The sequence below is a fragment of the Seriola lalandi genome, unplaced genomic scaffold (assembly GCF_002814215.2).
Source record: "Seriola lalandi dorsalis isolate HSWRI2012SDOR001 ecotype SW California unplaced genomic scaffold, Sedor1 jcf7180002054476, whole genome shotgun sequence".
Taxonomy (NCBI): Eukaryota; Metazoa; Chordata; class Actinopteri; order Carangiformes; family Carangidae; genus Seriola; species Seriola lalandi.
In genome coordinates this window covers 2775282-2791657 of record NW_019525029.1, presented here as the reverse complement: position 1 = coordinate 2791657, position 16376 = coordinate 2775282, and the positions used below count along the sequence as shown (strand labels likewise).

General features: G+C 42.5%; 1 protein-coding gene across 1 annotated transcript in view; it reads left to right on the top strand.

Moving 5' to 3' along the window:
* jarid2b (jumonji and AT-rich interaction domain containing 2b) overlaps positions 1-16376 on the top strand; it is a 104968-nt gene that overhangs the window by 53749 nt on the left and 34843 nt on the right. Inside the window, exon 3 of the mRNA XM_023412137.2 lies at positions 4242-4368. Within this exon, the coding sequence (XP_023267905.1) occupies positions 4242-4368 (127 nt within the window). The remainder of the gene's footprint in view (positions 1-4241; positions 4369-16376) is intronic.

Here is a 16376-nt window from a genome sequence, read left to right as displayed (position 1 = left end):
TCTCCAGTTCTCCGAATCATTGAAGCTGCATCTTCTTCCTGTGCCTCCTTACTTCGCCATCTCGCTCCGATACACTCGTCTGTACCTCTCCTCCTCTCCTCTCCCCTCCCATCCCTTCCTTTCCTCCCTCTCCATTTCCCTGAGTGCTATTGATGGAGGAGCTGGCTGCTGGCCAAAAACCTGGAGGGGCTAAAGATAGGGTTTGCCCATTTCTCTTGACTGTCCCCTCTCTTTCTCTTCCCGTCTGTCTACCAGTCTCAAGACCTGCCGTTCCTACTGGTTTTTATGCATGTCGTCCCCTTTGCTTCTGCGCTCGCTCGGCTGTCACTGTGCTGTCTGTCTGTATTTCCCATGCCGCTTGCTCCTTCCACGGCCAGAGTGACAGCCGAGGCAGCTCAAACACTGTGTGGGCCCTCTATTCTCTCTCTGGTGATCACATCACCTGGCACAGGGGGACAGATGAAGGAGTACCTGCAGGGAATAGGATAGAAGGTGGGATGAAAGGAACATGAATATATGAATCACAGGCAAAAGAGGAAGAGTTTAGGTATTGAATCAAGTGCGTAAAAGAGATTGCATCTATTCTGTCCCCGCATGCTTTTTTTCCACATCGGCTCAGCCCGTTACAAAATCCCATTTTTGCCTTTTGATGCTTTAGATTTATGGCCTTGAACTGCAAAAAAGCAGATGCCGTGTTTTCTAACTGCACAGTGCTGTATGCTTTTGTTCTGGCTTGTGGTAAGTGTCATGCAGTGTTGTGAGGTCCAGTTTTTGAAGGAAGGAAGGAGCAATATATTTGGGGCTATTTCAAATCCTCTTGCCAGGCAGTCAATTTTAGTATCTGCTGCTACCCTGAAAAACGTCTGGGAATAGATACTATCGGGAATTTCGCTAAAATAAACATTCCCATTGTTTCTTTTTATATTATCCCCCAATTTTAATTGTATACAGGCATCCGGGATTGTTTGAACAAAGGGCATGAAATAGATTTTTAATGCTCTTGTTTACAAGACGGAAAGGGAGATTAAAGTCTTGTTCATCAATGAGAGGGAAGTTAAAAGGCAGATTATTACCACATATCTGCTAACCTCAAAACAAATAAGCATTTTAGCGTAGATATATTCGCAGCCCTTATATCATGCCATTAGGTATGTCGGTGCACTCATTTTCACATTAAGCTGATATAGGCCTTAGTGTTGTCAAGAATCTATAAGGGCACTCTTCCCCAATGATCGTCTTTCCTATGGCATGGCTGCTCTACTGTAGTTCCACTTATTACTATGGCTCACACTAATAGGCTCCTCTCAGCCCTGTGATATGCCATGTTACGCTATGTACCTCTGATCTCTCGAGAGTTTGAGGTGAACATAGCGAGGCGATGGGCTTAGTTAAGCACGCATAAATCTGATTAGAAGCCCCCCCCCCCTTACCCAGGAGAAACTATTGGGATGGCACACTAGAATGGCCCCTCTGCTGCCTCATCACCACCCCCGCCTCAAGTTGTAACCTCTGTCACAACCCCATCCCAGCCCGTTGTCGTAGGCCTCCGCCAGCACCAGGACCTTAAGTTTAGGCACCGGCGCTTGGCTCCCTGCCTGACTGCCACACTCGCCCCTTCCCCAGGCCTCTGCCTTCCCAAGATTCCCTGATCTGCCCCTCACATGAGCACTCATGTGCAACCAGCATATGTCAGACAACTCTTTGGAGGAATATTGGGGAGTAAATGGCGGGAGGGAGGGAGTTGAAGGGGGGGTGGGGGGTGGGGGGGTGATGAAATGGGCCTCCGCCTGTTTGTTTGCGTTCTGTGGGGACATCATGCGTCAGTCATTTTGTGAGCACAATTAAAGTTAATGAGCTACTTCGCCTTTTTTTTTTTTTTTTTTTTTTTTTGCTCTGGTGCAAATTTCAATGACAAAATGAAATTGTCCAGAAGTTGTAACTGGAATCTTTTCACAGTCTGCAGTTTGCAGTATTTTACCTAATTATCCTTTTTAATCAGTTTCCCCCTAATTTCTCTTATTTGCCATATTTTTCATGGTCACACATTAATTAAGTGCTGGAAAATGTCTTAATCTTTGGAATTTATCTTTAATAAAATGAAGGGAATCTTTTAGAAATGCAGATTAATTTTCCATTGCCATATGAATTTCTTTTGTATTTTTATGAAATAGTATTCTTTCTTAAAAGGGGACATAAAGTGAAACTCTTGATTGATGTTATCCTTTTCTTGCCAGCGGAGACATTGTAAGGCAGTGATTCATCCATGGTCCATAGACTTAGAGGCTCTGCAATGGCAACATAAAGCATTGCCAAAAGTGCAATGGCCTTACTCATCACGCCGCCACTTGTTAACTTTCTGACCGCAACGATTTGTATCTGATGACTATACCTCCGCTTTCAGGTACTGACCTGCCCTGCGTGTGAGAAAAACCAACAGCCTGAGTGTCTATGCAATAATGAGAATGTATGACTGTGCGTGTGTGTGCGTGTGTGTGCGTGTGTGTGCTCACTCAGCCCAAAGCACATTTATAAATCTCAGTTAAATCATATGTTTGAAAACTTCTTTTACCTGCTCCACAATTGCTCATCGTCCTCCTGTCTCCTACACTGTCATTTGATCTTACAACTCCCCTCCCAGTCTCATCTCTCTCTGATGACACAGTGCCTGGGCTTGTTTAACAGTAACGTCCTCGCTAACAGGATATCAATCAAGTTGCCAGTTATCCTAACCCGTGCTCCACTGTCGTTATTATCTTAATTTATTGTTCTTTTGACACCCACTATTAGGAATATGTGGTACACTTTGAGTGACGCCTCCCCGTAAAGCATCAGCCAAATGGAATTTCACAGGGTGTGCTGCGGAAGGCAACGAGGACCTCATCCAGTGAAAGAGTGGAATAAGTAGTGGGAAGGTGTTGGTGAATGAAAAGATTTATGACAGCGGCGCGCCTGGTTAAACAAACCATTGACATGAATGTTGAGTGAGTTATTTGTTTTTGCGAAGTGAACGTGAATAATTTAACAGGCTGCCGTACTAAAGTCCAGTCAGGTACGAATACTTGTCAAAACAGGTCAAAACGGGTAAAATGTGATGAACTTCTGTCAATGTCAAATCTTGATTAGAATCAATATAAATCTTCAGTTTTGCAAAGTGATATTTCACCAGCACAGTTTCAAACATGTGACCCCTGTCTCCAGTTGGTCACAGTCTCCTTGGCAGCTCCTCCATTTTTCTTCTTCTTTCTTTTTCTTTTAATAACTCTGAAAAGCTTTGAACTTCCCCAGTTATTTCTACGATATTTTCGCTCATTCACGCTCTATTGTTGAATCCTGCAGGCCTTTATGACACGTTCCAAGAACTGCAAGAACTGCCCATGAGGAAATCAAGCCTTGTGATATCTATTTAATTTGCTTGTCTCCCTTAATTACCATTGACTTCCACTCCTCTGTTTGACCTAATTTGAATTCTCGGTGCCTGTTGTTGCTTTTGATTTAAGAATCTGTCTGGGGGCTTATTTTGTTTGTCTGAGTTGCTTGCTAAATATTTAATTAGGGCTCTGTCAATTGGGCTCACTAAGAATGTCAAGTCCGGCAATATCTGTTCACTTCGCTCGCTCGCTCGCCGCGGGCTTGTTTTTCTTAAAATTCTTTGTCAAAGGGCGCACATCATGCACGTCAGCAGCAGTTGCATTTAACAAGGGGAAATGGGGACAGAGGAATTAATAAGTAACTTTCCTGTCGCTCCGAAATTAGCCACCATGATGCTGCAATAGTTTGTCATTCAGTCACATTGACTAGTTAGACACTGTCAGTATTTTAGCATCGAATGTTTTCAGCGCAGACACTCCACACCAGTCTAGATGCTTGAATAATTTGTATTCTTTCTGTATTCTTCCCCTTCACTCTGTCTTTCTATCTTCTTCCACATTCCCTGCACTCTACTCTGTCAGATAGAGCAGAGCCACTATAATCTTATCAAAAGAAATGCATCTACTCTGCCTTCAGCCCTCTCCACTGCATCAAATCAAAGACAAAAACAGAAGGCTTTATTAACACTGTCAGATGAAAACATTGTTTACTCCCCAAAGACTTGAGCTATATTCTAAACAATATTAAGCCCCAGGAATGGCTTACTGACAAAGGATCGTGCCAGATATCTGGAGGTGGAAGCTTTCACAACAAGTGATCCGTAAAATATATGTTGGCCAGACTCTAACCCTTTTGGTGCTTTGTGTTTTCAGGCTCCCTAGCCAATGGGCAGCTGAATGGCTCGGGATCAAAGGGCAGCCACAAAGAAGATGGGTCCTTGCGCTCTCAGGGTCTGGATGGGAGCAGCGAGTACTGTGAGGACAGTCCTGCAAAGAAGAGGTGAGGCTGTATGTGTGTGTGTATGTGTGTGAGAAAGAGAGAGGTTCCTAATCCTGTTTGCTTTCTAGAGCTCTGATTCTTAGCTTTGGTGTAGTATCGTGAGCCTGGTGGTGTCTGTGTATATGTGAGTTCATGCCAAAGGCTGCGACTCCTGCTGCTGATACTGGGAAAATGGGAATGTGTCAGGTTGCGATATGTGATGAGAAACTCTGCACACATGTTACAAACTGTAGGTGCAGCTTAGTTGTGATGAATGTCTTGAAGTCTGATGGTTAACAAGCTGCCACATGGTACAAGGTTCTCAACACACACGTGCATTATCTTCCTTTTTCTCTTATTTGCACTTTCCTTCTGCAATTCAGTCTCTTTATCTCCCATGTATCCTCTCCACCAAAATCCCCAGTAACCTCTCTCTCTTTCTCTCTCTTTCCCTCCTCACTCATAAGTGCGTGTAGTAAAATGTTTGGAGAAGAGCAAGTTGGCCATTACTTCTGTAATAAAATATGACAGTCAACAAAGAAGTGTAAATAGTACAACACTTTAAAGAGCATTGAGGTCCTTTAATGAGCACAGCCCCTCATCTTATAACACAAATGCTGTTTCAGTCATTTATAATGAGCCACTTAAAGGAGTGTTGCCATGCATTTCTAAATGAATTATTTAAAAATTGAAGTTGTTGCAGAGTACAATAAGCTGCTAATTTCCACCCGGCGTAATTTTTTTATGAAGTCATTTATATCACCAGTAAATTATTGAAACAGATTTCTTCTGTGAAAAATAGCAATTTTCACTGAAATTGGTACAGAACAGTGCTTTCACTGAGACAAATGTTCTTGGAAAATGGAATAAAGGATCTTTGGAAAATGTGACGCTTCTAATGCATTCAGCATGAAGCAGGTTTTGAAATCACAAGCTGGAAAATATGATTTACAAATACTTATGCTGTATAGAGTGAGCAGATTAAAATGGCTAGTTTGTCTCAAAGCTTATGTTTTTCCTCTGCCTCAACACCACACACACACACACACACACACACACACACACACACACAGTGCACTATCACCAGCAGTCATAAACCTGTCCTTTTTATTCTCAAGCAGCCGGCTACTGTAGGTGGCAGGTGTGTGTGTGTGTGTGTGTGCGCGTGTGTGCGCGTGTGTGTGTGTGTGTGTTCGTGAGCGTGGGTGCATGCCTGTGTGCTTGTGTGCGTTGTTTTGTTCTCACACACACATTGACAGGGCATCAAAGCATCAGTGTAAAGCTAGGGGGCGGAGTCTGGGAGCTCGGACAGCAGCAGATGTCCTTCTGTAATGAGCGGCCCATACAGGCTCCATTCACTGCGTGTCAAGCACCTGCCTAAGTCCTCCTAGCTGTCATTCGATACTGTAACCTCCAAATCTGAGCTCAGTCATTACAAGCTTTCATCTACCTGGCTTTGAAACAGAAGGCCACTGGAACAACCGATATCAGGAGCGCGTTCCTGAAACTCAAAAGTAGACCTTTGAATTTGTAGAAATCGTATAGCCTTGACTATGAAATAATGATGAAAGTGTATCGGAGAGAGATAAAGAAAATGTGCTTTTTTTTCTGCAAGTACTGGAAAAAAAATACTAGTATGAGTTGATCTTGAAGACAGACTGGATAAATGTGGATACATGTGCAGAGAGTAGATAATTGTAGTGGGAACTGCCTAACTGACAACAACAGAAAGTGTTGAATTAAGACCAAATGACCCCTGTGGCTTATATTATAGTGAAGCATAAACATTAGTCTACTCTATACCAACCGAGGAAAAAGAAAAGCACTGAAGGAATAAAGTATAACAAGGACAATCTCACACTTTTATTCTCTCTTCCTCTGATGGGCTGTAGCGCTGCGTGTTGAATGGAGTTCAGTTAGAGGCCAGCCTGCTCCATGGTTTTCATTAGTCCATTACACACAGACACACACACATATACTGTATATACACAAACACACAGCAGGACTGAGTGAAGAAAGGCTCTCTATCTGATGCTAATGAAACACAAGCCTAGCCAGAGCTTGGCAGTTCCTCATGCCCTCTTAAAACGCTTATTTTGTGTGTGCGCTTTATGTGTGAGGGATGACTCCAGTGCCCCTGGCATGGGTGCCCCGCACTTTTCCTGAACAGGACTAACTGAGATGATGCCAGGAGCTCTTACACCTGGCACTGGCCAAAACAGAAGGGAGGAGCAGCGGCGTAAGCTGGTTCCAATTTCGAGCGCAGAAAAAGTTTCACACTGTGGAGAGAGGATGAAGGGATCGAGCGCAGACAGAGAGGGGGAAGACTGGGAGGAGCAGCAGAGAGGGAGAGAGTGAGAGAGAGGAAGGGAGGCAAAGACAGAAGGACAGGTGCAAGTGATTTTTGGCAGGAAGCGACCCCCTTTAGAAGTCTTTGAGATCAACTCTGTGTTTGCCTTCCCATGCTCCTGAGATTGGTGGAGAGACTGGCAGCACATCCCCTCAAACATGCCAGCTCATTGTAGCCCTTTCCTACCAGCATGACCATATTCTCCAAATGGGGTTCCCCTGCCAAGAGTTGGCCCTACACACACACACACACACACACACACACACACACACACACACACATAAATACACATACACATAAATACACACACACACACAAATAAATACACATACACATAAATACACACACACACACACACACACACATAAATACACACACACACTTAATTTCCACAATCTCATCTTCCCTGCCATGGTTTACTGACCTAGTTATATTCCCGCACCTCTGTTCAGCTCCCACATTTGATGTAGGTTGATATAAAGACTATGTGTGTATTTACCACTCACTGAAGTGTCAAGCACTGTCCAGTACAGCAGGTCATCTCTTGCATATATGATTTAAGAGTTTTGCAGTCATCCACAGTTGTTTTGCAGTTGAATACAATAATTTTGTCTTGAGTTCAGTCATAAAACATTCGACTGTTACAGAAGCTTCTTCACTGAGTCAGCATCTCGTAAATCTTTTAAAGTCATTAATGAAAAAACTCAATCATTTGTTGGGAGTTCAGTTTTGTATTACCCCTCTCACGGGTAGAATCTAAACATGATGTCAGTGTGGTTTTCTTTTTAAATGATCAGGGAATCTTTGTGGCTTAATTGTATACACGGTTTTCAAATTGTGTCAAACATTATTATGCTAAAGACTTTGTAGCCTCTGAATGTAAAAAAACAAAAAAGTATTGAATACTCAGGATCAGGATGCACCTCATTTCAGTTAATCTAATTAATGCTTACAAGAGGTTTTCATGGCGTTGCCTTGGCAACCAAGCTAGTTGATCTGTGTGTGTGAGTTTAAAAAAGTGAATACGAACTTATGAAGCACTGCAAAAGTGTGGGTAGAGTGTTGTGCGGATCAGAAGTTGAGTGCCCCTCTCAGACAGACTTCTTAACTTAATTTCTACGTTCTCTCTCTCTCTCTCTCTCTCTCTCTCTCTCTCTCTCTCCCTCTTTTCTTTCTCTCTTTTTTTCTCACTCTCTTTACTGAACCCCACTTTTGGCTCTCTTTGAATCTGTTCTCTCTGTTGTCCCAGCCAAGACACACACTCAAACACTCAGCTGCTGCCGCTTGTTTTGTTTCGACTTAATGAATGCCAAGTGTGTACACACTCACAGACACAGACCCACACACACACACACACACACACACACACACACACTTGTCTTGTCTAGTGTAACCAATGACTCTTGTCAGTAATGCATAATCACCATTTCCATTTATGAGGGATTATATGCATGTGTGCGCAGGCCTGCACGCACACACTGCAAGTGTGTGTTAATAGAGGGCCATAATGTGTCTATTGATTTGCTTTAGATGGTATGGTGGGGAACCTATATACAGTGCAACACCTAGCTGTACTAATGCCAAATGGTTAAATGAATAGAAAGTGGAGTGCTCACATAAACAAGCTCAAAGACATCCATGGATTGAGTTTATTAGAAAGCTGCACAGATAATCCAGTGAGTTTTCAGCCAGTCAAACACACCAGCATCTTTGGTTGTGCAGTCAAATGGAGGCTCTGTTTGGGACACCACTAAATACAGAGTCTGTTATTCCAGTACAGTGTAAATGCTCTCTCTCTTTTTTTCTGTCTCCCTCTCTCTATCCCTCTCCCTCTCAGTGACTCAGCCCTACATGTCAGTCTCCAAAATCTCCTCTAAACTCTCCTCTCATTGTCGCTGCCTCGCTGCGGCTTTATGAAAGCCTTCTGCTCAGCTGAAATGGAAGGGTGAAGGAGTATTAACCATCCATCACAGTGCATAATGTCACTCAGCGCACAAACTGACTCCCATAATCATTGTCAAATACAAGAGTTTAGCACTGTGATTGTAGCACAGATTAGCTGTGTTACAACAGGTTTTTATCATGGTGCTTTTTATGCATAATACAAAAAGAAATTCTAAGTGCTTCAAGGGATTTACTGTACGCTGTTATTTTTGTATCTGGTGCATTTGGGGCTGCCATCCTAAAGTCATAAAAGATGTTTTATAGTGTGTATCTTTTATTTTTTAGCTGTAAGAATATCTGCAAGCCAAGGTCAAGTTGAACTTTATTTTATAGCCCAGTGGTTCTCAAACTTTTTCTGGGATGTCCTCCTTTGGAAGCCTAAAGAAGTTCGTGTCACCCCCCGCATGATTTTTATCAGTCATTAATAATGATAAAAGAAGTAATTAATAACAGTGGATCCTCTTTGACTTTTAGTGAAATAAAGGTCAGCATGATAACATCAGCAATGTTTGTGTGTTTCCCCTACATAAATCATATTCATTCAACACAGTTTCAGTCCATATTTTTTCCATTTGTCATCCATGACAAAGACAGCTCAGTTGATGGTTGTGAAGTGGGGGTGGGTGGGTTCAAAAGTGTAGCAAGAGCTGCTCCACTGCAGAGTGCAGTGACCCATTAGAAAGGTCAGTTTTGTCATCTCAACCTGGGAATCTTCAGCAAATTGGAAACATGCAGATGAGAGATTGATCAGTCAGGAAACCCCCCCCTTATGTTTGTGAAGAGCCTAGGTCACATGTGCAGCTCAGTCTCTGTCCCTGTTCTGATAGCTGCTCCACAGGATACAAAGATCCTTTCAACAGGAAGTCATCAAATTAACAGAAAAATCTGAAATCCAAATAGTAGAACAACTTTGAAAATGAATGCTTACTATTCAGTCTACCCGTTTTATTTTATCCAAACCACTGCACTCTATCTGTGCCTGATCCTTTGTTTGAGTCACAGACCGCTGTGTCTGCAGCCTCCAGGCCTCATGTGAGTCCACTCAAGGTATCTGAAGGTCTGCATATGGGACACAGGCTTAATTAGGCTGATTGCTAAGAACAAATAGCTCCAACTCTGATGTTTATTGACCCAACCTTGCTGTGGTCAGCCACTCCCATGGGTGATTTAAGGTGGACTGCAAGGTCAGAGGTCATTGGGTTTGAGCTCCACATGCGTGCTGAAGGGGTGGGGGTTTTTGTCAAATAGCTCCGAGCGGTGGACCTTCACTGCATAAAAAAAAAGAAATCCTAAATTTAAGTGCAGTATTTTCTCTTTTCTTTTTGGCCATGAGGGAGATGGAAGAAGATCAAGGAGTACTGTTCAGTTGTTTTTTTTTTTGTTTTTTTTTTACTGCCGTGTAATTCCTCACAAATTCAAAACCTTTTGTTACATTTGCTGTTTTGAAGTTATTTTGGTGGCATTTAGCTCAAGTGCAGTACCACCTTTTGCACATTAGCATTTTTAAAGCGACAAAGGGGACAATGGTTGACTTCCATCTCACCTAATATAGCATTTATATATTCACAGAGATACAACTAAGCTTGATCTATTGTCAAGATGTCTTCTCTCTCCACATCTGCCTATCAGGCCATCTCCCCCTCTCATGGCTTCATTCAAAAAAAAAAAAAAAAAACGGCAGAGTGAAAAGCCAAGGTTATATTTAAATATGCGCTCCGGCCCTGCTGTATCTTTTATCTCAAGTGAATATCAGCCTTATGGCGACTGCTTGAATCATATAGCTGTCACAGCTGAGTTTGGACAGAGACACACACACACTATCACACCTCTGAATAACACTGAATCACATTTATCTTGATGTCAAAGGAAAGCAGCTCAGCACTAAAAAACATATGCTGACCAAATATACAGAAATACTTGGGTATATACATTACTATCATGTTTATTAAGGCTTGTCATAGTGAACTACTGTGTGTACTATTTGTTCCAATGTGGCGAGTAATAAGTGGGCTTCCATGTGCATATTTGTCCTCATAGCGGCCTCGACTCATGAGTAATGATTGTGTTTATTTGTGTTTGGTGTGCACATGCTGAGTGTGTATGCGACTGAGGTCTATACGGGGGCTGTTTGCATAAGGTGAAGGTCACAGGGTCAGTGGGTCAGTTCACGGCTGTGTCACCCTTCTCCTAAATGCATGGAGACAGAAAAGCAATAAACACATTGAGTAAAGTGAGCGTTCGCTTACGAGTGTTTACACACCAGCAATGCGAGGGTTTTTGTTGGGAAATAAGCTCTGTACAAAAGAGATTTTGCAAGCTCAAGTTGAATGCATCATTCTGCACTTTCAACCCTGATAGTTGCTCCATACAGCGTAAGAAGTAACATCTGTAAAGGCCAGCTGATTCATTTTCTTCATTTCATACACAGGCTTGGAGCTCTTTTTTAATTTGGTACGTGTCAAACTAAAAGGTTAGAGTCAGGGTTCCTGGTATATGCAGTACAAGAACAGTTTTTATTTCCTGCAAAAACATAGTAACCTTGGAGCTTTGTCTCTTTCATACACATGCTTTAGCCCACATGGCATCAATTATAGTGTGATCATTGCTTTCAGCATTACATTTTGAAGATTGAAAGATCTTAGGGGCTTAAGAAATTGTGCAAACATACAATTTCTACTCACTCATTTATGTGCTGATGGATTTGATCTGAACAGACTGCCAGACACACGCGCGCACACACACGTAGAAAAAAATAAAGACGGATGAATAGGTAGAGACATTGATTAAACACATACAAATTTTGTTGAAGAATAATCCTTGCATAGAAACATTCACTCTTATCTCCATAAACATGTACATTTAGGTTGCTCTGATCTGGACAAAACGGACTCAAACTCACAAGCGCGCGTGCGCACACACACACACACACACACACACACACACACACACACACACACACACACACACACACACTCTCTCTCAAACTCACAGAGCCAGCTGCAGTGAGGTAGTGTTTTATAAAGACCATGTGGGCCATCTGGAGCCAATTAATACAGTCCCTAAGGTACAGACTCTGGATCAGTGCTCTTCTCCTCACACAATAACCTTTACCACTGGAAGGAACACAAAGTCTGACTTGAGTGCAGCCTCATGCCAACATCTATCAAACCTTGGACACACCGTGGTAACGCTCGAGGCTCCGCTTGATTCACATGTGCCATGTTTCTGGAAAATAGTAGCCAGAAATTTGAAATGTCTGACATAGCTTGAGGATCACTCAGACTGGTATTGATGTATTTGCCAGATTCATGGAGCAGTTCAGATTACTGAAACACATTCAAATCATACAAATATACGCACTCAAATCTGCTTTGTTTTCGTCTGTGTATTGTATTTGTCTGTCGGTCACAAAGGGTTTATGTAAGTTAAATGCAAAGAGTAATTATTTGGCTCTTGTAATGGCTTTGTTCTGGCCTTGTACACTATCATACTTCCTTGCCAAAGCTTGTTTTTTTTTTTTTTTGCTATCTTTCTGTCTTGTTATTTGCCTCTCTGCCTGTCATTCATTCTCTCATTCTCTCTCTCTAGTGGGTTATGTGGATGTTTGGAACGGATTCAATTAAGATACAGAGTTGCTTTCCAATTAACGGTGCATTTTGGACATAGCTGCTGACTGCTTGTATCCAAAGAGCTTCGCAGTATTAAGAGTGCAGAGAGCCATTAAAGTCAGAGGCTGACACATTTGCACAAATCAACGCAGGGCCCACAAGCTCATGTTCCACTCGCCAGCCTTATCCAAATATCAGGTTTCAGTGGTACAGCAGAGGTCTGAAACCAAAGCACACATAACAGCCAAGGCTTCGCTGTCAATGACCCTGGCATCGTCTACAGGGGACATAGTGTACAGTGCGTGACCCTGGGGCCACAGACACACTTTATTAAAAGCCCTCTCGCATTTATTGTGTCATTTTACCCAGTAATTCATTAAAGGATTCGCTCTGATGCTTTATTTAGTGAAAGATGGGAAAGTTCCAGGTAAAAATAGAATCTGGCTGTAAGAATTGGCTTCACATTGAATTAAAACCCGAGTATCAGGTTCCAGGTCTAACTTTGGAATCAGAAATAGGTTTGGTATGTGGTGTTGGTTACTTGTGTCAAGCTAGATTTCACACGTTAACCCAAATGCCAAATACGAACCCGAAATGTTTTCACAAGCTCGAGCAATTAAAACATCTATCACATGCTGCTGAGTTCAAGTCTCAACAGTGTTTATGTCTCCTTGCTGTCTCTTCTGCTGTACTAAATTATATATTGCTTGTACTTGCATGTATTGGACTCCATTCATCAATATTTCATATACGTAAAGAATTGAAAGATGCTGATATGCTGAGCCAGCAGCTTATTCAATAAATCAAACATGCACGGGAGGCGGCTTTTTCAACAATCAGCCCTGCCTAATTGGCATTTAAAGTATTTTCCTTTGCATCTATTATAAGTATTTTATGCACAAATGAGTTGATGTGCTGTTTAATAAATCAGCTGTTGTCAGCTGTACACGCGAATGTGCTTAGTCATCTAGTTTCCTGCACCCTGCCGATGTGCTTTGGCTGACAGTAAACTGGTTTAAGGAGCCAGCTGGGGTTGGGGGTTTCTGTTTGTAATGCTCTTCTCCTACGCTGAGGGTTATTGAGTTATTGACTGAGTGTTAAAGAGAAATTCAGTTTTTACTGGCTTTCCTCCACTGATAGGGGTCAGAGTTACTAATCAACATCACTGGAGCTGGTAGAGAGTGAAGGCTGTGTCTTGCTCAGTGACACTTCAACAGGGTGGATGCTTACGAACACCCTTGTGGGATAAATCAAGATGACCACATGGAGGAGTCCTGCCATCGCAGCAGTTCCCATGGAAACAGTCGTCACTGGAAAGGTGTTGATAAGATGGAGACTTGAGGACAGGGCTAGAAGTCGCACTGTCTTTGATTGACAGGATCCATGTGCGTGTGTGTGCATCTGTGCGTGCATCTGTCCACAGCTGTGCTGTGAGCACAATACATTTTCATTGGCTGTAGCTCATCTTTCTCTCGTCCGGGCCCCTCTGCCTCTTCATCACCAGCTCCACCCCATTTTTCATCTTACTTCATTTTTATATGTTGGAGGTAAATCACAAATGGCCCTTTATCCTCCTCCTTTCTTCTCCTTGCCTCCCTTTCCCAGGATTGCTGGCTGACAGGATTGTCACATTTTCTCACTCTGTCTCTCTCAGAGATAATCAATGCTCTGGCAGCTACGGTGGCATGTGTAATATTAGACATTAGAGCAGCCCTTTGAAGGGTACATGGCTGGGGGGGTAGCAGGAAGGGATGGAGGGAGGAAGGGATGGATGAAAGGTGGATTAGAAAGGGATGAATGGGGACATCCTGTTGTAATCTCTTTGCTTTTTCTACCGCTGTTGGATCTCAGTTTCCTCTCTTCCCTCCCTGTGTCTGTCTGGCTCTCCTCTCATTCTCCTTCAATCAGGGCAATCACTCTAATTTTAACTTACATAAGCCTCACTTTCCTACCGTGGCACCGGACCAATGAGTATTCTATAGCTCAACATGCTTGGGAACATAGTGTCCTCTGGCTCACACACACACACACACACACACACACACACACACACACACACACACAGGTCAGACAGAGGGCTAAATCAGAGGCTCATGTTATCCTTAGCCTTTAGTGCAGTGGCAGCACTTACAAAAACAGTCATGTCATTGCAAATGGTTCCCATGCTGATTTCTCAATATTTACCTGGTCCTTGGGACTCTGAAGTGTGGGTGTGTGTGGGTGTGTGTGTGTGTGTGTGTGTGTGTGTGTGTGTGTGCGCAGAGCCTGTGCATGCTAGATTTTCTCCTCATATAAAGTCATGTGGCACACCATTAATAGGCCCCTATTGGCAAAACTTTGGGGAAGTATTGTTTGAATCTGTTAAATAAGTGTTAACCATAATTGTTTTCATGCTCTAATTTCCCCGCACTGATAATAAGGATAACAACACAAATTCTGTTTTGCCACCTGAGTACTGTTTCCAAAGAAGAGAAGTGTCATCTTTAGAATAATTACTTGTCACTGAAGTTGTCGTTTTCCTAACGTTTTATTAATCTGTTCCCCTGCTTCTGCATTCCCCCGCCAAACTATTACATCATCACTGAAGCAGAACTGTTTTTATTACATTTTTTATTAGCCCCGTCTCTGCTGCTAGCATACCATTAAAAGGGGGGCAAGAAGATGACAACTGAAGATGCATAATGTAAACAGAATTTAGTCAAATTACTAGAGAATTACCTGTAACTAGAAATGTATTTTCAGTGTTTGTTTGAGTTTGGGAAAGGCCCCCCAGCATATCTCCCATGTTAGTTAATAGGTAACAGATAACAGAGGATTCTCCCTGGAAAACCTAAGGCTCTTGACTGTCTAGACAGGATGTAGTAAGCACATTGCTTTATTAGCTCATCTGTCTCTGTCCTCATTCTTTTGCACAGTTGCTTGTGCTTTATTCCTGTTGTCATACTCTGTTTTTCTTTGTGTGTGTGTGTGTGTGTGTGTGTGTGTGTGTGTGTGTGTGTGTGTGTGTGTGTCAGTTATCCCCTCTGTCTCGCTTTCTTTAAGCAGTTCAATAGGATTCTATTCATCTAAGGCTGAAGCAATAAAACTATCCAGGGTTTGTATTACCACAGAATTTTTTTTACTTTTTTATATTTATTTATTTATTTTCTATGACGAGCCCAGTCTCGCCTCTGCTCACTGTTTAAAAAGTGTTCATAGCTCAGTTTAGTCTGCATCCCTCCCTCCTCTGTGATACTACATTACAGAAGATTGAATTTATAGGACGATGGGACGGGGATGGGTGGCTGCACATTTAAACCCTGTATAAGCTTAGCAACAGCTGCACACCCATGCATGCATACAGATGTCTACGTAAACGCATTGCCATACATTTAAAGAACTGCATTACTGTAAAAATACTATTTTCATAAGTGTCGTCTTAAGTATTTCCCCGTGTGTATATATGAGTATGTACATATATATATATATACATACACATACAGCATGCAGTGTCCAAATGCCAAACTGGATGTTGTCACATGTTTGTGGTTACCTTGTGGTTACCAAGTTGTGATTGCATTATCTGTGTATACACTATGTGTCTTTCCTTCTCTCTCTGTTTCCTTCCCCTCTCCCTTGCTTATCTTCCTCTCACACACAATATCTTTCCCAGTCTTATAGTCACGCAAACCATACTTGCTTTACACACCCCCCCACCCCCCACCCCCCCCCCGAAGCAGCCGAAGCAGTGTGTTCCTTATTATGGCCTGTGCGCAGAGTGAGGAGGTAAAAGTTTCATGAAGATAGACTTGACTTGAAGCTGGGTAGGCAAGTGTATGAATATGTGTTGTGTGTCCATTGCGTGAGTGTGTATGCAGCGGTGTTTGTATTTGTGCGTATCTGCGTGTACATTCAGTCTCTTCAGTCAGACAACAACTAAAGGCCAGCTTAGCAGACATGATGTGGATGTGTGAAAAAAAGAAAGAGTGCTCTACCTCTCACACTTCTCTTGTCCTTTACACTTGTCTCTCTAGCTGTTTATCACACTTCTCTTCTGTAACTAGCATTGAATGGGTTTTGATTTTCACTGGTTCATTCGCTACATTTCCTCAGCTTTTGATCATTTGATCACCCCCACTCCCCACCCC